The sequence below is a fragment of the Pseudonaja textilis genome, chromosome Z (assembly GCF_049901715.1).
Source record: "Pseudonaja textilis isolate UNSWEBS1 chromosome Z, rPseTex1.2, whole genome shotgun sequence".
Lineage (NCBI taxonomy): Eukaryota > Metazoa > Chordata > Lepidosauria > Squamata > Elapidae > Pseudonaja > Pseudonaja textilis.
Window position 1 is genome coordinate 20,139,043 of NC_142008.1, and position 18,198 is coordinate 20,157,240.

Consider the following 18,198-nt stretch of genomic DNA (forward strand, 5'->3'; position numbering starts at 1 on the left):
GTCCGAACCTCCACCTTGTGCCGAGCCCCCTCCAAATGATGTCTCCAAGTCTCAAAAGCAGCCTTAATGGCTAACAACTCCTTTTCCCAGATGGTATAGTTGCGCTCCGAAGCTGTAAGCTTCCTAGAATAGTATGCGCAAGGAAACAGAAGTGCGCCATCCTCCGAAGCTTGTAACAGCACTGCTCCGATAGCGACATTAGAAGCATCTGTCTCGACCACAAATGGACGATCCGGATCAGGATGCTTCAATATCGGTTCGGTTACGAATGCTTTTTTCAAAGTGTCAAAAGCCTGTTGTTGTGGAGGCCCCCACACAAATGGAACCTTCTTATGGAGAAGCTGAGTTATGGGGTCCATTATTTTCGCAAAACCTGGAATAAAAGTCCGATAGTAGTTGGCGAATCCCAAAAGTCATTGTACATCTTTGACCCGGCGAGGAGCTTCCCAACTACACAATGCCTCAACCTTTTTGGGGTCCATAGCAATGCCCACGGGAGAAATGATGTGTCCCAAGAATTCTATTGATGACTGAAAAAAGAAACACTTTTCCAATTTAGCATAAAGTTTATGCTCCCGAAGATGCTGAAGCACTTGACGAACCTGCTGAAGATGTTGCTCTCTGGATCTTGAATAAATCAAAATGTCGTCCAAATATATGACAACAAACTTATCCAGCATGTCTCGAAAAATATCGTTCATCAAATGTTGAAATACAGCAGGAGCGTTGGTCAAACCAAATGGCATGACGGTGTACTCGAAATGACCATAACGAGTGCCAAAAGCCATCTTCCACTCGTCTCCCTTACGCATCCGAACCAGATTGTAAGCTCCACGTAAGTCAAGTTTCGTGAAAATAGTAGCTTCCCGTAACCGCTCCATCAATTCGGGAATGAGCGGTAAAGGATAGCTATTTCTTACGGTGATAGCGTTCAAGCGTCTATAGTCACAACAGAGACGAAGTTCTCCCGACTTCTTCTTGACAAAGAGAACGGGTGCCGAAGAGGGGACGACGAAGGTCGAATAAATCCCGAGCTAGATTTTTATCCAAAAACTCTCGAAGTGCAACTAATTCGGGCTCGGACAAAGAATACAACCTCCCTTTGGCAATGGAGCACCCGGTATCAAATCCACGGGACAATCGTAAACACGATGTGATGGTAATTGGTCTGCCTCCTGTTCACTGAAAACATCGGAGAAATCCGACAGCTCTGAAGGAATCGAGACAGCAGAAGCGACAATGTGTTGGCCTGCATAGACATGCCTCAGGTGGTCCACACATTGCAGGCTTGGAAAAGAAACAGCATTCTGCGCCCAAGCCACCAACGGATTGTGTAAGCGCAACCAGGATACTCCGAGCACCAAAGGAAGATGGAGGTTCGAGGTGACATAAAAACTTATCGCCTCCTCATGATCCCCAATACGCATGCGCAATGGTTGGGTGGCAAAGCGAATAGGTCCCGACTTGAGTTCACGCCCATCTACGGTTTCCACCTGCATGGGGGGAGTCACAGACACTAAAGGAATTTTGAAATGTTTCACAAAATCATAGTCCATAAAGCTTGTCGTAGCCCCTGAATCCACCAGTGCCATGGCAGGAATTCCCTCCTTCCGGGATTGCAAGAATATACTAGTGTCCAAAAGTAAATGTCGAGGAGGGCCAGAATTTACTTCGGCAATTTGGGATGAGAGTGGAAATTGTGCCCGACCTAGGGTTTCCCCGAAGTCGGGCCTACCCTGTTTCCCGACGGGCCAGCAATGGTTTCTGGTACAGGTCCACGAGTCCCCTTCCGAGTGCAGGAATTTACAAAATGTCCCGAACCCCCGCAATAAAGGCACAAACCTTCCTAAAACCTTCTCGAACATTCTTGCACCGTTAAGCGAGGGCGGAGTGCGCCTATCTCCATCGGCTCCTCTGCTGGGATCCTGGATTGGTAAACCCTCATAGGCGGGATGCGTGCACGAGAAAACACAGATGGTTCCGCAACGGTCCGTTTACACCCACGTTGTTGTAAGCGAGCTTCAATACGTAAGCATTGAGTAATCAATGTGTCCAAAGTCGAAGCACGCTCTGCATGGATTAATTCATCCTTGATAATGTCAGACAAGCCCTCCTGAAATGCTGCCATATGAGCTGGTTCGTTCCAGGTAGAGTCCATACATAACAAATGGAATTCTGCAACGTATTCTTGCAAGGGACGTTTGCCCTGAGTAATATCCTGCAACTTTCTGTCCACAGTTTGTGATTTGATCGGGTTCTCAAACATTACGTTCATCTGTTGAAGAAACCCCTGGAAATTGTCCAATAATGGGCTATCCTGTACTAATAAGGGAGTAGCCCATTTGGCAGCCTGCCCGGTTAACAAGCTAATAATAAACCCCACTTTAGCCCGGTCGGTTGGAAAATCTTCAGGCCTCACAGAAAAATACAGTTGGCACTGACCCAAAAATGTTGAAAACATGTCCGTTTGCCCAGAAAATTTTTCTGGCATAGCTACCGGGGTTTTTCCTCACAGGGGTGCAGGGGGCTCCAGCTGCAGCTGAAACAGTTTGAGAATTGGTAACAAACGTTAACAATTGAGTTACCTGATTCTGAAGGGACACGTTGCTCTGAAGTAACTGATTAATTTGTAACTGCTGCTGCTCCACCAATTGTTGCATTTGAGTTAAATCCATCGTTGCAAAGATGGTCTGTTATGTCCGGAACAAAAATGTTATGTCCCACCTTCCAAAATAAACAGATAAGGCTGAAAGCAGCAGTCCTCGCAAATAAAGGCAGCAAACAGGAATCTTCACTGATAACAGCTGTAGATAGCCTCCACAAGATAGTCCAAATTAATAGTTCCAACGAAATAAATCCCAGTCCCAACAAGATATTTCAGGTTTAAATCCTCCAAGCCAAAATCTTCGGTTCTCCTTGCAAACAAACACTTTGTTCCGGACAAAGTGCAAAGTCATCTCTCTCCCTTTATAGAGCAGCAGCTAATTAGTCTAATTACTGATCTGCCCTCCTCCTGTGCTCCCGTTGGTTTCTTCTCGTAAGGAGACGCCTGCTTCTGACATCCACCCAGCAATCATCTAAATTATTATCTTCACCTGAAGTCTCCATAAGTTCCTCATTGTCAGCCGTTCCCGGCTGATAACCTGATTGAGAAGCAGAGGAGGTTGAAGGTTCAGGCCGGTCCTGCAAATCAAATGTGTCCTCTCTTGTAACATTCGTCTCCTCCTCTTCATTGAAATCACTAAAACTTGCTGATTCATACAAGTCCTCCTCGCTGGAGCTTTCATTCAAAAAACCTGTAGCTGATGCCGGAATCACAACAGATACCCAACTGGAATCTTAGTTATCGAGGGCAAAGGTTTCAATATCACTTGCTCCCCAGCTTCTCCTCTCCTCTAAGAGGTTTATTTAGTCATTTCTGTCCACTTCTTGCAAAAGAAGAAATTTATCTTCTTCATTTTCTAAGGAAGATTCAGAAGCATGGCAGGTTGGGATCAAATGGAGTTCTCGACCTTTCCATAGCAGGCCTTGGTTGCTTATCTCTAGATTCTACACCTCTGTTAGCTATGAAATCCTTGGAGCTCTCTGGACTTGATTATTTATTTGCAGACATCTCATTACCCAACTAGATAACATCATCAGTGTTAGTCCTTGTTAGCCACCTTCTTTACACTCTGCCATGTGAGTAAAATTAGCCCAGTTCTCCATCTGGCAAGATCTAGGACAAAAAAGAATCCAATGGGCTACCTTAGCTAGAATAGAAAGAGGTGGCCAGCCGGCTGGTCCAATCACCTAAAATTAGATGATGAAATGCAGATAGCTCAGGATGAAGATTGGGGTATGGATTCAGGGTAGCTGGCTGAAAAAGCAGGGTGCTGCAAAAAATAATCCCTACGTTGTCTTGAGTGTTGTTCCCACCAGACTTTGAGTTAGGAAGAAGCTAATGGCTATGTCCCCATTTCCTTCAGTTTTTCTCTTTACAATAGCTAAAGAGGAAGAGGGGACTTCTACACCAACCATAATCTCTCACCTGCCAGCCCCATCACCTTGCCACAACTTGTGTTGTAGACGTTCCACCTCTACTCAATCTTGCAACTACAGGAATGGTTTCTCCTTCTATATCCTAACATCCTCTAACCAAAGAAAACTTGCACCATAATGACCATTATATACAGCCAACAATCTCTCAAATAGCACCATCAATCCACCCTCCAAATAGAACCTTTCACTCTTGATTTTTAAGAAGCAGGATGAAGGGTTAGGTTTAGGGTATCAATTGTTGCCTAATTTAGATACCACCTCTGTGCAGCTACTAGTCTGGAAGGCATGATAGATAATACAAGAAAAGAACATAAATAAGAGTTTCTAGAATGGGTTTTTTTTTCCTGGTCTCCTCTATAAGTTTGTCTCTGTGCTGGACTGGGTTGTTAGCATACAAGGAGCTTCTTTTCCTGTCCCAGATAAATAATACTACATGAAATAGGGCCAGTTAGGGTCTTGAGATATTTCATTGTAGTTTTCAGTATTTGAAATAAGTGCCTTGCTGCCTGTCCAACCCCTTGGCTCTTTTATTTATGCATGTTGACTTATTAAGTATCATAAAATGAATGCAGGATTGTGCTAGTAAGTACATTGTATTCAGTTGTCCTAAACACTGAAAGTGAAGATGAGAAGCTGTGATGGCAGGGTGTTCTTGTAATGTACTAATGTGGTGGGTGGGGGGGTCATATTTTTTTTAAGAGATGGGGTTTTAAGTGGCTGACATTCCACAAATGTGGAAATTCCAAGGGTGTCTTTTCTTCAGATAATTTCTTTAAGAAATTTTGTCCTGCTGTATATTAATGACACAGCACATGGTAGCCTTTAATGGCCAGACCCTTTTCTTAAGAACCTACATAGAATTGGATTTGCTTATTACATGAATGAGAGACAAGAAACCACAAAAGATGGAAGAACACAATGTCATTCTTACTAAGAAAACAATAAGGATATAATGCTTTTAATTCCAAGAAACTGAGCCCAGTTCAAAGGTCCTTACAAGGGAGGTATTGGTTATATTTTATGCCAATGAAAATATTTGTTTTTCTCCCAGAATACAATCTAACAGAGTTGAAAGAGATCTTGAAGATCTTCTAGTCCAACCCACTGTTCAAGCAAGAGGCCCTATATTATTCTGGGCAAATTGGCTGTCCAATTTCATCATAAAAACCTGTAACAACAGAGAACCCACAATTTTTGGAGGCAAGTCATTCCACTGTTAATTGACAGGAAATTTCTCTTTAGTTCTAGGTTGAATCTCTCTTTAATGAACTTCTTTACCTGTTACTTCTTGTCTACCCCCAGCTGCTTTGAAAAATAGGCTGGCCCCTCTTCTCTGTGACAGAGTCTCAAATATTGTACTCAAATAGCAGAATTAAAATGCTGCTACCATGTCAACCCTAGTCATGGTAAGCTACAATTCAGCGATTACTCATATCTCAATGAAGATAGGTACTACCATTATGAGAAATTTTTTAAAAGAAAAGTTTTAATTACACAAAGACAACAAGGCTAAGGACTAAGAAAACTAGAGTGCTTTTTCCTCTTAATTCTTTCTCGGTTGCTGAGTTGTGATCAAGATCTCTTATTAATATTTGCCCAAAGTCCAGTAGGAGTGAATAGTAACTGAAGATGACTATAAGTACTGATCAGATTCTGAAAGCAAATTCTATGGGTGAATAATTTATACTATTTCTTTCCTACTTTTACAGTAAGTTATTCTATTCCCTTAAACATCGGCTGTGATGCCACAATTACCCATAGTTAATTAAAATATGATTTGCTCAGCCAGAATAATTTTCTTGATTTGTGTAACACTGATTAGTTTTACATAATACACTAGGTTAGCTAGTTGTAATGTACTTTGTGAACCCAGACAATGGACTTATCTACAATTTAGTATGTTGTGCCAAGGCAAACAATGGGATTAAATCAACAATGTGTGTGTTGATGTATATGAGTATAGTCAGTATATATGGCCCTAGCAAGGTTTTGCAATTGACCCAATTGGTCTACCTTGAAGTTCATAGAAGAACAAAGAAAGATTGCAAAATTCAATACTGTCCTTTTCCAAAGTATGCATTCTGGTCTGTAATTTTCCTGTACTTTATGAGGAATAAAAATCCTAACATGGATATTAGGAAATAATTCCCATTGAAATGGGCAAACATAAACAAATGGCTATGATTATTCTAAGGTTATGTTCACATAACTAGAATGGGCTTACATCACATTCTGGTCTAAAAACAAATGATCACATTAAGAATTATCATGTGAGCCAAACCTGATCTTAATGTTGGTGATAAACTGAGGGATACAAGATACAGGTAGACTTGATTACAATTGGGACCAGAATTTATGTTGATAAGTAAGATGGTTATGTGAGTCACACTCAATTTTACAATCATTTTTACCACTATTGTTAAGCAAATCAATGCAATTGTTAAGTGAATCATCATAGATTCAGTTGCCACTTACAACAATGTACAAAAAGCCAGCAGACACAAAAGCTTTGGAATTCTTTGTAACCCTTTCAATAGTCATAAATAGTTGTCACCGGAAGACAGTGCATTTTCTTCTTTGTAATGAAATAATGCCTTGCACCCCTTAGTGTTTATCTCATATTGCATATCTGTGTGCACACATAAGTGTACATGCACTGGGAAACTGCATATCCACTGCTCTGGGTTACACAAGCAGGAGAAACAAAACTTGGAATGGAAGAGTCAGCAACATTCCAAGCAACTACCTAACTTTCTCCCATGGAGATGCAGTGGGGATATTTTCCTGAAATATTTTCCCTAATTGGATCTGACCCATTTTTAAATATAATGATTCTTTCACTGGCTTATCCTTTCCTTCACATGAAATTTGGTCCCAGTTTATTCAATATTTCTAGAGCTAACACACTGATACAACTTCAAGTTTATGTTAATTTCTTCTCAACATCTGAGTTGGAGAAAAAACAATCCCCAACAAAAATTATGCTTTTAATAAGTTTAATTTAGCATTCTTTTCGATATTAAAGATATCACATCAGAGCTGCAAAAGTCCAGCTTACCCTATAATAGCAAAGATCTGTTAGCCTAATTATAGAAAAGATAGAAACTGTTCTGAAGACAGTGAAGTACTAATGTTTATTATACAATCATTGAAAATTTGGATGATCAGGAACAGTCATATTGATGAAATTCTTATTAATCTGTGTGTGATTCACAGATCACCACAATTTCTCCCTTTTATAAAACAACAATTATCCTTAATTTCTTTTTCAGGTCTGAAAAATCATTTAAAGCCATTCTCATTGGCTTTGATTTCATTCTGTTCTACTTTAAGACTCATGATCATCTTCTTCCTGCTTTTTTTTTTTAAAAAAAATTCTCCTTAATCTTCAGGTATTAATGAATGGGCCCAAGCAATGTATCTGCAGTTAAAAGATGACTGCTCATTTCCTGAAGAAAAGAAATGATTGCTTCCAAAAACTCATATACTGGGAATATAATATTATTGTCTAACATTATTTAGAATAAGACAAAGAATGTTTTTTCTTGAGTATAGATAGTCCTCAACCTACAACTATTTGCTTCACAGCCGTTCAAAGTTACAATGGCATTGGACAAAATGACTTATAACCAGTCTTATACTTATAAGTGTTGCAACATTCCCACAGTCACAGGATCCAGATTCAGGTGCCTGGCAACTCGCATGGATTTATGATGAGTGTAGCATTCTGGAGTAATATGAACACCATTTGTGACCTATGGAGGTGACAAAGTCAATAGATAGAAGTTGGATTCACTTAACAACTTCAGTGATTCACTCCAAACTGTGACCAAAAGGTTGTAAAATTGAACACGACTTCTTTAACAACTGCCTTGCTTAGCAATAGAAAATCTAATCTGAAATGTGGGTATAAATCAAGAACTACCTAAAGTCAGGTGAATGAGACCTATTATTTTGATTTGATTATACTGTATATTATTTTATGTTGATGAAACGTTAAAATAATCCCATATATAACTGTTATGTTTTAAATAGAAAAGTAAAGCATCCCTGGTGGTTTTATGGACATTGAAAGCAGTTTTCTGCCAACTACTGCAGAAATATTTCATTACATCTTTTTTTTCAAGGTAATTTTTTTTCCAGTTCTATACCTTTGGTATTTTTTGAAGGATCTTCAGATGGCCAAATATTGGCAAAATCAGCCAGATGATCCCACTAAATTAATTTGGATTTATTTAGATGGGTTTTTTTTAATGAACAAAAACATTTTAAAATATTTGATTTTTCAAAGCAATCATTTGAATATTTGAAGTACCACTATTTACAGTACTTCCTTCTTCCTTGTTTATTTAGGAATATGGTTCTCTTTCACCTTCCAAAATATTAAATTTGAAAGAAAACCATCTACAATTTACTTTACTTTAGTTGGAGAGAAGTTTGATTCCTATGCTTATTCTTCTTGTGGAGTCATACAGAAGCAGGACCTAAGTTCATTGTTTCCTCTGTGTGTGTGTGTGTGTGTGTGTGTGTGTGTGTGTGTGTGTGTATGTGTGTGTAAAATGACTTGATATACTGCCAGACACACATTGGAAAAATGCAGAATTATTAGAGTTTTTCTTTACTTCTGTTTTATGCTTCTTACAGCTTCACTGATTGCAGGGAGAATAACTGCCATCCTTCCCATTCATGCTCCCCATTAAACATGCCTAGCCCTAGCCTGTCAGAAAACTCCAGATAGTAGGACAAAGGACACTAAGTTCAGAGACGTGGCTGGTCATTTAATTTGGCCAAATGAGGGTACCTATAATATCCAGGGTTTTTTTTTTCTATTCTGTTTTCTCCAGGTATTGCCACTTCCACTATACAGATTTCTCTGTCATTCTTATTGTTAAGTCTGGGGTGTTATGTGGCAAGTTTGAATTCTAAAATTCAATTCTAAAACCTTATTTTTAGAATTAGTCTGTTATCTATTTTATGGTCCCACCTGTTCTTGCTCACAGGCAAATGGTTATTTCTTGCAGATGTACTGTGCTACTTTGTCATGCCATTGTTTGCAGTTGGTCTGTCTAAAAATCTTGCAGCCTCTTACCAAGCGGTCCACTGTTTCTTTAGCTTCTTTGCAGAGCATTTGCTGCCTACTGCTCTTTTCTCAATAGATTTGCATGCATTTGTTCCTAAGGCTTGTTCTTATGCAGCCAGGATTAACCTCTCTGAGTCTTCTTTCAATTTTCCTACTTTTAGCCATTTCTAGATCTGCTTTGCCTGCTGTTATTTTAAAACGTTCTGACCATGTAATGCAAAGGCAATTTTCCAAAAAGCAAGTGGACTTTCTTCTTTTTCTTTGAAAATGTTTAGCTTCTCATCTAAGAAGCTTTTTCAGTTCTGATACATTGTCATTATTTTTCTGGTCTTTCTATACAGGACTTTTAATTCTATTCCAACAGTGTATCTAATGGCTAGAATTGCCCAGGTATTAATTGCCATGGTGGCATATTCTCCATTGAGTTTGAACTTTAAGATTTTTCCCCCTGTCTTGATGTATTCAATTCTAACTTTTTTTATTTGTCAAAGTAGTGCTTCCTTGGGGGATTATTACTATTATTATTTTTATATGCCACCTCTCTCAGAAATAAAGTGACCCTGGCTAAGACTTACAAATAGTAAAAACTTAAAAGTAGTTAAAATTTTAAAAAGCTATATAAAAAGTTAGGACCAAGGCAACAAACTGCACAACCACTTCCAGAAGTGATTGCTCCCTCAGGGCCTAAGGCCAACCCTCAAAACCAGGTTTTTATACCTTTTTCATAGGAAAGTGGCAAATACCAGCAACTTAATTAAACTAAAATCTCAAGATATGAAAATCCCTCACACCTACAATAGGTTTCCCCTATTTCACACCCATTACCCAAGATCACCATCTGGGAATCACAAAGAATAAAGATTGTAAAACTTCCACAGGGTGGAAATTCTCATTTCCTCTTAGCATACTTTTTGAGAGACAAGGTATATCTGTGCACTTTCTTTCTAAAGCAAAAGATGGGCCTCTCTATAGTGTAACTAAAATTTTATTTTAATTTATGCCCACCCTCTACTTCCAATTGTCTGTTTTACTGTCACATAAACTTCACTTCCATTTCAGTTATCCTGTGGTCTTTGAAAACCTGTCTTGGAATGGACCAGAATTTCTTCTAACACTGAGAAACCAAAATATAGATGGGCAAAGCAAGACTTCTTTCAGAGGTAACAGAACATCCCTTCACTCAAGAAACAGTTCAGTGCCACTATACGTACAGCCATGATCTTTTTTAGGCCACTTTAAATAAGTCATACATCTAAAGAACAGGTGACTTAAGGACCTTGTGCACTTTCTCAAGTCCAAAATATCCAAACTGATCCTAGATAATGGGGAAAGACTCTTCCCCAGGCAACTTTTCTAGACTTGCAACAAGATCAGCATCCAACTATGAGTTAATTTAAGTTATTTTGTCCAATGGATGTTGAACAAACTCTTTCATATTCCTGCTAGAAGTTCTCCTGAATCTCTCTACTCTACAAAGAGGTCAAATCACATCTGAAATAGGGTAGCAGGAAATCAATCCACTTCTCTGCAATAATGGCAAAGAAGTACTGCTGCTTTGTCACCCTTATCACCACAAGGTAGGCCTTAATAGCAGCTGTAACTCATGTGCAATCAAGTTTGTCCATCATTGAGCACAATGGATGCTCTAGATGTCTCTCCTTTCTTTTCATCTCCCTTAGTCCTCCAGGAACCATGGGGAAGAATGATCTCCAAGAGAGGGGACAGGTCCGAAGGGCATGATCTGATCTAAAGCCTTGGCTGCCTCCCTATTCTAAGCAATGACCAATGTTTCAGATGGACAGCCAGCAGATTAGCTGGAACAACCTTCAACTCCTTCTGAAACCCATCTACAACTATCAGTCACTGAGAAGTGGACCAATATAATGGGTACAGCCTCCCTGCAGTTGGCAGAGAAGCCCATGGTAATCATGGCATGATATGTCAAGTGGGACACTGATTGGTCCCACAGTTTCAGATCATATAGAAACTGATTCAACTGGAACATCAAATCAGGCATGGAGCTACTGTCCCTTCTTGGATTCTGGATGATCTGGGATAAGCCTATGGCCATCATAGTGACCATCAACTCCTGAGCCATCTCAGACCCTAGTCCTAGAGGAGGCAAAATGGAACTGTCTCAAGAGTACAAGTCTGGGGAACTCCATCTCCAATTCCAACATGGAATCAAGGAACTCAGCCATGGTGATTGCTGTGTAGTAGGGAGGCTGGATTGATTAGAAACAGTTCAATAACTTCAACTGATCCCTAGAATCCAACTTAACGAACAGATTTCACATCTGGCAACCTATGGAGAAGCATTCCCAAAAGCTGTAAAGGATTACTGGATGACAATTGTCATGCCACCACTCCTCCCTTTGGATCTTGACTGATGCCATATGCAAAAGCCATATAGCAATATCTCCAAAAGAACTATCTCCCTTTTTAGAAGGTGGATGTAAAAGAGAAAGATTACTTCCAGGTATTGTTTGCCCCTTCATGTGATATTCAATTGTTAAGAATCCTGGGAGTTGAAGTCCACATGACTGGAAGTTGCCAAGACAGGAAAACACTGGGTTATTGTATCCCCATCCGATATAATGAGCTACTGTTCTATTTTTTTAAATCTATCAGTCATCACTGAGAATTATAAATGAAATTTATATGAATTTAGCAATTTCATACTACTGAATGCAGAGATGAACTGAAGCACACAGGGACATCAAATCTGGGTTCGAAAAATTTATATATTAGGAAAAGTATAAAAATAAATGTTAGGATATGTATTGTGCAATGTAGGAAAAGTAGCTACAAAATACATATAACAGGCTGAATGCACATGAAAAATATATATTTTAGAGTGATTGTTCATAAAATGTGAATCCAGTGTATTTTAGGTCGACCAATAACCCTGCAAGCAAATATATTATATACTACATGATAAAACTACTTGTATATTCTTGCATATGGTTGCAATATCCAGAAGGTTATTGTTAGTTTGTTCAGGAAACACATGGAATCTTGTGGCAATAAAACACCAACTCATTATGGTAAATACCTTTTTAGAACTAGAATATAAAACACTAACTCATTATGGTAAATACCTTTTTAGAACTAGAATTCACAGTCATATTTTAGAAGTTTTATTATCTAGATAGAAGTATAAAAGACAAGAAATGATGAATCTAAAATGCATCAGGTACAATGTATGACAATTCAATTTTAAATGCTTGCAAAACAAGCATCTTGATAGTAGCAATTGATTATAATACAATTATTTTCAATATTTTCCACAACTTCAGGATTAACTCCAGACCTTCTCCCCACAATTCCAAATAAGCAGAAAGGAGGATGATTATGGGTGTTTCAGATTGATTTGTGAGGAAATACAAATGCTGCTAGTATGGAAATCCCATAGCTAAGTCATATTTTTACTCAGAGCAAGAAATTAATAAATTGAGTTTTTGTCCAAGAATGCACTATTTGAGAAAAGCAAATTACAGAAGGACAACAGAGTGCAAGAATCTGAATGTTCTCCTAGTAGCTTTTGAATGCTGACAATATTACTGATTCTAGCTCTTAAATTAAGCCAGCGAGCCACAACCCAAAGGCTACCAAGCTACAAAAATATTGTGGAGAGACTCTTCAGCAAGTCCAGATGCAAACCTTCTGCCTAATATATCTTGGCAAATGTACATCTTCCAGTAAGGTATGTGCTGTGGTGACCACCAATGCTCTTCTATTTTTGCCAAAAATATTGGTCTGTTTGGAAAATAATACATGAATTACATACCTTTGGTCATTTATCTGCTGAACTGGAAGCTGCAATTCTTCAGCAAAAGACCTTGAAAATGAAATTCCATTCTTAACATACTTTGCATAGGAAATAGTGACGAAGATTGATGGTCCCACTATTATAGGTATCATTTATTCAGCTACACTTAGATGACTAAATATCACCAATTAATACTCAGTGTACTTTTGAATACATGCAAGAAGTGATGATGGCAAATAAGGTGTTGGATTGGCACAAGGAAGGCCTAAATTCAAGTCTATCCTCAGCCACTCATTGAACAAGTCAAAGGCCAGCCAACCTTACAGATTTATTTTCGGGGAAATAGGAGTGCTTATGGTTTATTGGTTTTATTCATTCTTTAGATTTTATCCTGTCTTTATTACTTTATAAGTAACTCAAGGTGGCAAACTTACATAACACTTGTTTTCCTCCTATTTTGCCACAACTCTATGAGGTTGGTTAGTGTTAGACTAAGAGAGAGTGACTGACCCAGCTTTCATGCCTAAGGTGAAACTAGAACTCACATTCTACTAGTTTTTAGTTTGATGCTGTAACCACTAGATTAGATGAGTTCCCCATAACAGCTATATGGCAGCTATTTAAGGCAGCCAGGCAACTATGGTTGCTATCTTGAGCTCCATAAGAAAAGGTGGGATATCAATCTAGAATTTATATTCTCTATATTTATTAAAATAATTACTGAACTACATTTACATTTCATTGCTGTACTATGTGACCTTCTATCTCACATGCTTCAGACATTTGTGGATTCTAATCAATAAAATGTTGTGCTAATATTTGTCACTTTGTATTTAAATACACTTTTTCCATCGTGAAAAGAAAGTGGTAAATTACTTGAAATTCACACACACACACACACACACACACACACACACACAAAGGCTGCTATGAAATGTAGTACAATTGAAAACCATTCTCACTGAGGTTTCAACAAAAATTTGCAAGCAAATGCACCATAAGCATTAAGTTATGGGGTGAATCTGATATTTTAAAGCATCTTTCTCTCATCCATTCCTTTCACAATGTTAAAATCTTTGAAAACTGATCTTTGATTAAGTTTGGAGGCACACTTAAATATAGTACCTTTAGATGATCACCCATTAACAATCAGAGTGTATTTGAATATATGTAAGAGTTAGAGGAAGGTGGAAAATAAAATACTAAATTAGGCATTCTTTTTCAGGGAAGTTTGCTTCTACGCTTTTTATCAAAGTTGGTTTGAGGAGCCATTCAGTTCTGCTTTTTTCTTAGCTTAGGGACATAGGAACTCTGAAAAGTAATTGAGAAGACCCCGCAACTCTAAGACGTCGTGTTACTTTCTGAATTGTTAAGCTCCAGCGGAGCGCTCTTGGCTATATTTTTAATGCTGCGTGTGGGGGGAGCGGGTTACGCAAATACACCTGGTTTGCCTCGCCCTGTCAAACAGATTGGCTGAAGATACGTGTAATGTCCGGCAAACAATAAATGGGTATATAATTTGCCTTGCGGTTTTCTGCCTTTCCCCCTCCCGGAAGAGAAGTTCTTGCTCTATACTGGAAAAAGGTTTATATTAAATATATATATAAACTAATTGTCTCCCCACCTCCCCCTTTCAGCAGCACATAAAAGCACCTATCGTGCGGCTGACAGCTAGAGCAGACCTGGGTGCAGCTGGCACTCCTGTAAATTGCCTAGGGCAGCGGGGCAATGTAAATGCTTTGTTTGCTTTAAAAAAAAAAAGAGTAAAATAACTTCTTTATTTAAGAAGTTTTGATCCCTGTGTTTTTCTTCCGTGTTAAAAGCAGCGCCTTTTCCTAGCAGCCTTAGGCTTACTCGCTGTGAGGCAAGCACGTTTAAAGAATTTAGAAACAGAGTTAGGACTCCCTCGGGCAGGGAGAGGTGACTTCCGTTTGGGAAATGTAGGAAGACAAGGTGCTGTGCAGTTTTGCCAAGGTGTTGCATTGGTGGAAAGAGAGGAGGGAATTACAGTATTTTTGGATTCGAATTTCGAAGCCAACCGGCCGTGAACTACCCACCGAAAAGCAGTCCTCATTTGTAGAAAGGCGGAAGACACAGCGCTGCGCGCTGGGCAGCATACCTGAGAAGGGCAATTTGGACCTCTTATTGGACTTAAGAGTCGAGCAAAGCTTCCCCTGATCGATGGCTTCTCCCCGCCTCCCCTCTCCCCGCTTCAGGTTGCAATCGGCCTGGGCCGGTTCAAACTGTGTGCCAAAAGCGTATGCAGCAGGCAAGACTTCCGTGTCACATGCCTGGCAGGATCGGGCAGAAAAGTTTTCAAATTCCTGAGCTTCTCCAAAGGAGCATCCGGTCCCCTCGCCAACCTGGCCCGGACCTTGCGCTCCCCCGTCGCCTGAGAAGGAAATGCCGGTCACGGGGAGGGGCGGGAATCTTGATTTATTTCCCTGTCCTTGGACAACTTGTATATATGGGTGTCCTCCTCCCCTCTTTCCTCAATGCTTCAGACACGGGTGCATGCGTGCGCGCCCGAAGGAGGCAGCGGCAAGCGCCTCTGCTCTCCTCCGCCCTCTCCTAAGCGCTAAGGCTTTGCAAAGGAGGAGGAAGAGGAAGATGACGAGCCAATGCAATTAGCCTAACAAGGGACGGGCGGCAGCGGGAGCAGGCGGCGGCGGCGGCGGCTTTTGCCCGGCCACTGACACATCCCTCACCCCACCCCTTTCCCTCCTTTCCTTTTTCTTCTCGCCGGGGCGACCGGTGGAGAAAAGTCCAGCGGGATCTTACACTGCGCTCTCCCCCTTTTCTCTCTCTCTCTCTCTCTCGCAGGGCTTTTTGGACAAGGAAGATCCCTTTCCTTCTGGACCCCATTGTGGAGGCGAGGCTTGCTTAGAATTTGCGTGCTGGACAGCGCTCTTTTAAAAACATTTTTTCTTTTGCTCTTTCCCAAAAGTCAGAGACGGGTCTTTTTCCAGCTTGAGCGCTATCTTTCTTTCAGGTGGGAGTGGCTGCACCCCTTTTCCTTGGTGCATGTGGACAGCCGTGTTTTTCTTTTGCTTTTGCCTCCAGCCCCACATCCTCCCTCGGGAGCCTATTTTTGCCGCCCGACAACGCTCCCCCCCCCCACATCCCCACCAACCCCGCATCCACAAACACCCCATGTTGACTCCCCTCCCTCTTTTTCTTATCCCATTGTAACTGGAGTCTGAAATAATGGCGAGCCGTTGGGCAGTGGGGCAACTCTGGTGGAAAAGAGACTCCTCGGCAGCCGAAGTCCACGAGAAATGCAGCCAGGTAAGACCCCGGAGGGCGTGGGGGTGGGGCTGGACCCGATCCCAGCCGTGGGGCGACGGGCAAAGGCTGGGGCGAACGCCACCACGGTGTTTATGAGGGAAGCCGCGGTGGGGGCGGTTCGGTTGCAGCAGCCGCGCGCGGGGAAAGGCTCGGATTGGAGCGGCTTTAATGGCCGCCCCATCCCTGTGGGCCTGCCTGCTTCCTGCCTTCCCGTCCCGGAGTCGTTGGAGCGGCGTGTGTTGCTCTCGGCCGCCCGACCCTCGAATGAGGCGGGGAGGGAAAAGGGGCGGGAAAAAGAGGTGGCGGCGGGGGGAAGTTTGTAGCCGAGACGCGGCTCCGCTCCCCTTTCCTCCCGCTTTTGGAGGCTGGATGGGTTCCTGGTCCTGACAGGACGCAGAGGCCCGGGGCAAGAGATCGGCTCTACTTTTTCCTCGCCCTTCTTTCCCCGTTTACTCCTTTGGGCGGCGGGGGTTGTTTGGGATGCCATAGCGGGACCTCCCCTTGTTGATAAAGGGAGGGAGATCTGGCTTCTTCCAGCCCTTCGCCTGCCCCCTCTGGAAAACCCTTTTAGAAAAGGCAGCCCCCAGACTTTCCTTTCTCTGCCCTCCCCCCTTTCTCTTTGTCCCATTGATCTGATAGGAGGGAGAGAGGGGGCGGTGCAGTCTTTCCCAGGTCCCCCCCCCTTTCTCTCTCTCGTGAAGCCCTTGAATGACACTGTTCTATTTTTCCCTCCCTCTGGTGCCTCTGTGTGTGTACAGTACACACATATTTCCTTCCCTTCTTTTTCACGAGAGCCTACTCCAACAGCTTCCCGGGGCTCTCCCACCCATCCCGGCTCTGCTGCTGGGATACTAGTCCATGGATCTCACATTGGAAAAGGTGTGTATTTTTCTTGGGCTTAACCGTGGAATTGCCACTTTGCAAATTAAGCAGGCTTGTCCTTAGAAAGCCAACGATTTCAATTCAACCCTGCATCCCAGTGGCACATAAAAACATTAGATCTTTGCCAGCCGTAAGTATCAAAAGTGACTCTTTTTTACTTAGAAATGCTAGGAAGAGTGCATTTTGGATCGGCATGCCAGAGTATTGTGCGGGTGTCTCAGTGGATGCGGAGTGTGAAAGCATATGGTGTATGAATGTTTAATTTTCTACATGTAAAGCTTTGAGCTTTGCTTATAAATTGTGTGTATTTGTTAGTATTAGGGAAGCCGGTGGAGCTTATTTATTTTGAATGTCTTCTTGAGAAATGTAATTTACACTTTTTAAATATAGAGTTAATTTAGAAAGGTAGCTTTAAAACAGCTTCTACTGTTTTGTCCTTGGTTTACCTTGTGCTTTAATGTAAAAGAACCAAAAGGTGTTATGGTATTGTAAGCTCATTCTTAAAAGAATTGCTTTTACTATAATACCTGGGCTGGGTAAGTGCTATATAGAAAATTATTACCAGGAACTGTCATTGTTTATATTTAAGGCTTTGCATTTCAAATGCTTTTTGTTTTTGTTTTTCTTTCTTTTCTTTTCTTTTTTTGGCAACAGGGTAATGGATTCTTAGTTCTCCAGCCCCATGTTATTTATGTCCGAAAATATTATTATTAGGAAATGAAAGGGAAAAAAGGACTGCTTGATTGAGATTTTATTTCTCAATAACTCTTCCACTAAGTAGAAGTTGTGGACCATTACTTAAATAATCCATCTATCATTACTATGGTAAACCATAATTAATCCCTTGCAGTTGAGGCATACAAAATAAGTAAAGTGATAACAATTAATTGAACTAGCTTCTGTTTTTTAAAAGGCAACTTCAAGTTTAATGGAAATTAATGGAATGCTTTTTTTTTGTCCTTTTTGGAACTGAACGTCAGTCCATATATTCTATTTGGGGGACAGGGATGAATATATTCTATCCTGAAATATTGTGTTGTTTATTACAGTAACAATAATAATTTCTACCGACTTGTGCTGTTCTCCAGCACCGACTGAGTTCTATACCTTTCCACAGAATTCCATTAGATCTGTA

The 18,198-nt window shown here is 40.8% G+C and overlaps 1 protein-coding gene across 2 annotated transcripts in view; it reads left to right on the plus strand.

The window, feature by feature from the left end:
• The first annotated feature begins 15,260 nt into the window (after positions 1-15,260).
• The window catches only part of ARHGAP21 (Rho GTPase activating protein 21), a 37,754-nt gene continuing 34,816 nt past the window's right edge, over positions 15,261-18,198 (plus strand). Inside the window, exon 1 of one of the 2 annotated variants that reach the window (XM_087916939.1) lies at positions 15,261-16,181. In XM_087916939.1, the coding sequence (XP_087773065.1) occupies positions 16,101-16,181 (81 nt within the window). In that variant the 5' untranslated portion in view covers positions 15,261-16,100. Of the gene's footprint in view, positions 16,182-16,341; positions 17,061-18,198 lie in introns of those variants that run through there. The other variant, XM_087916940.1, reaches the window with a different exon arrangement.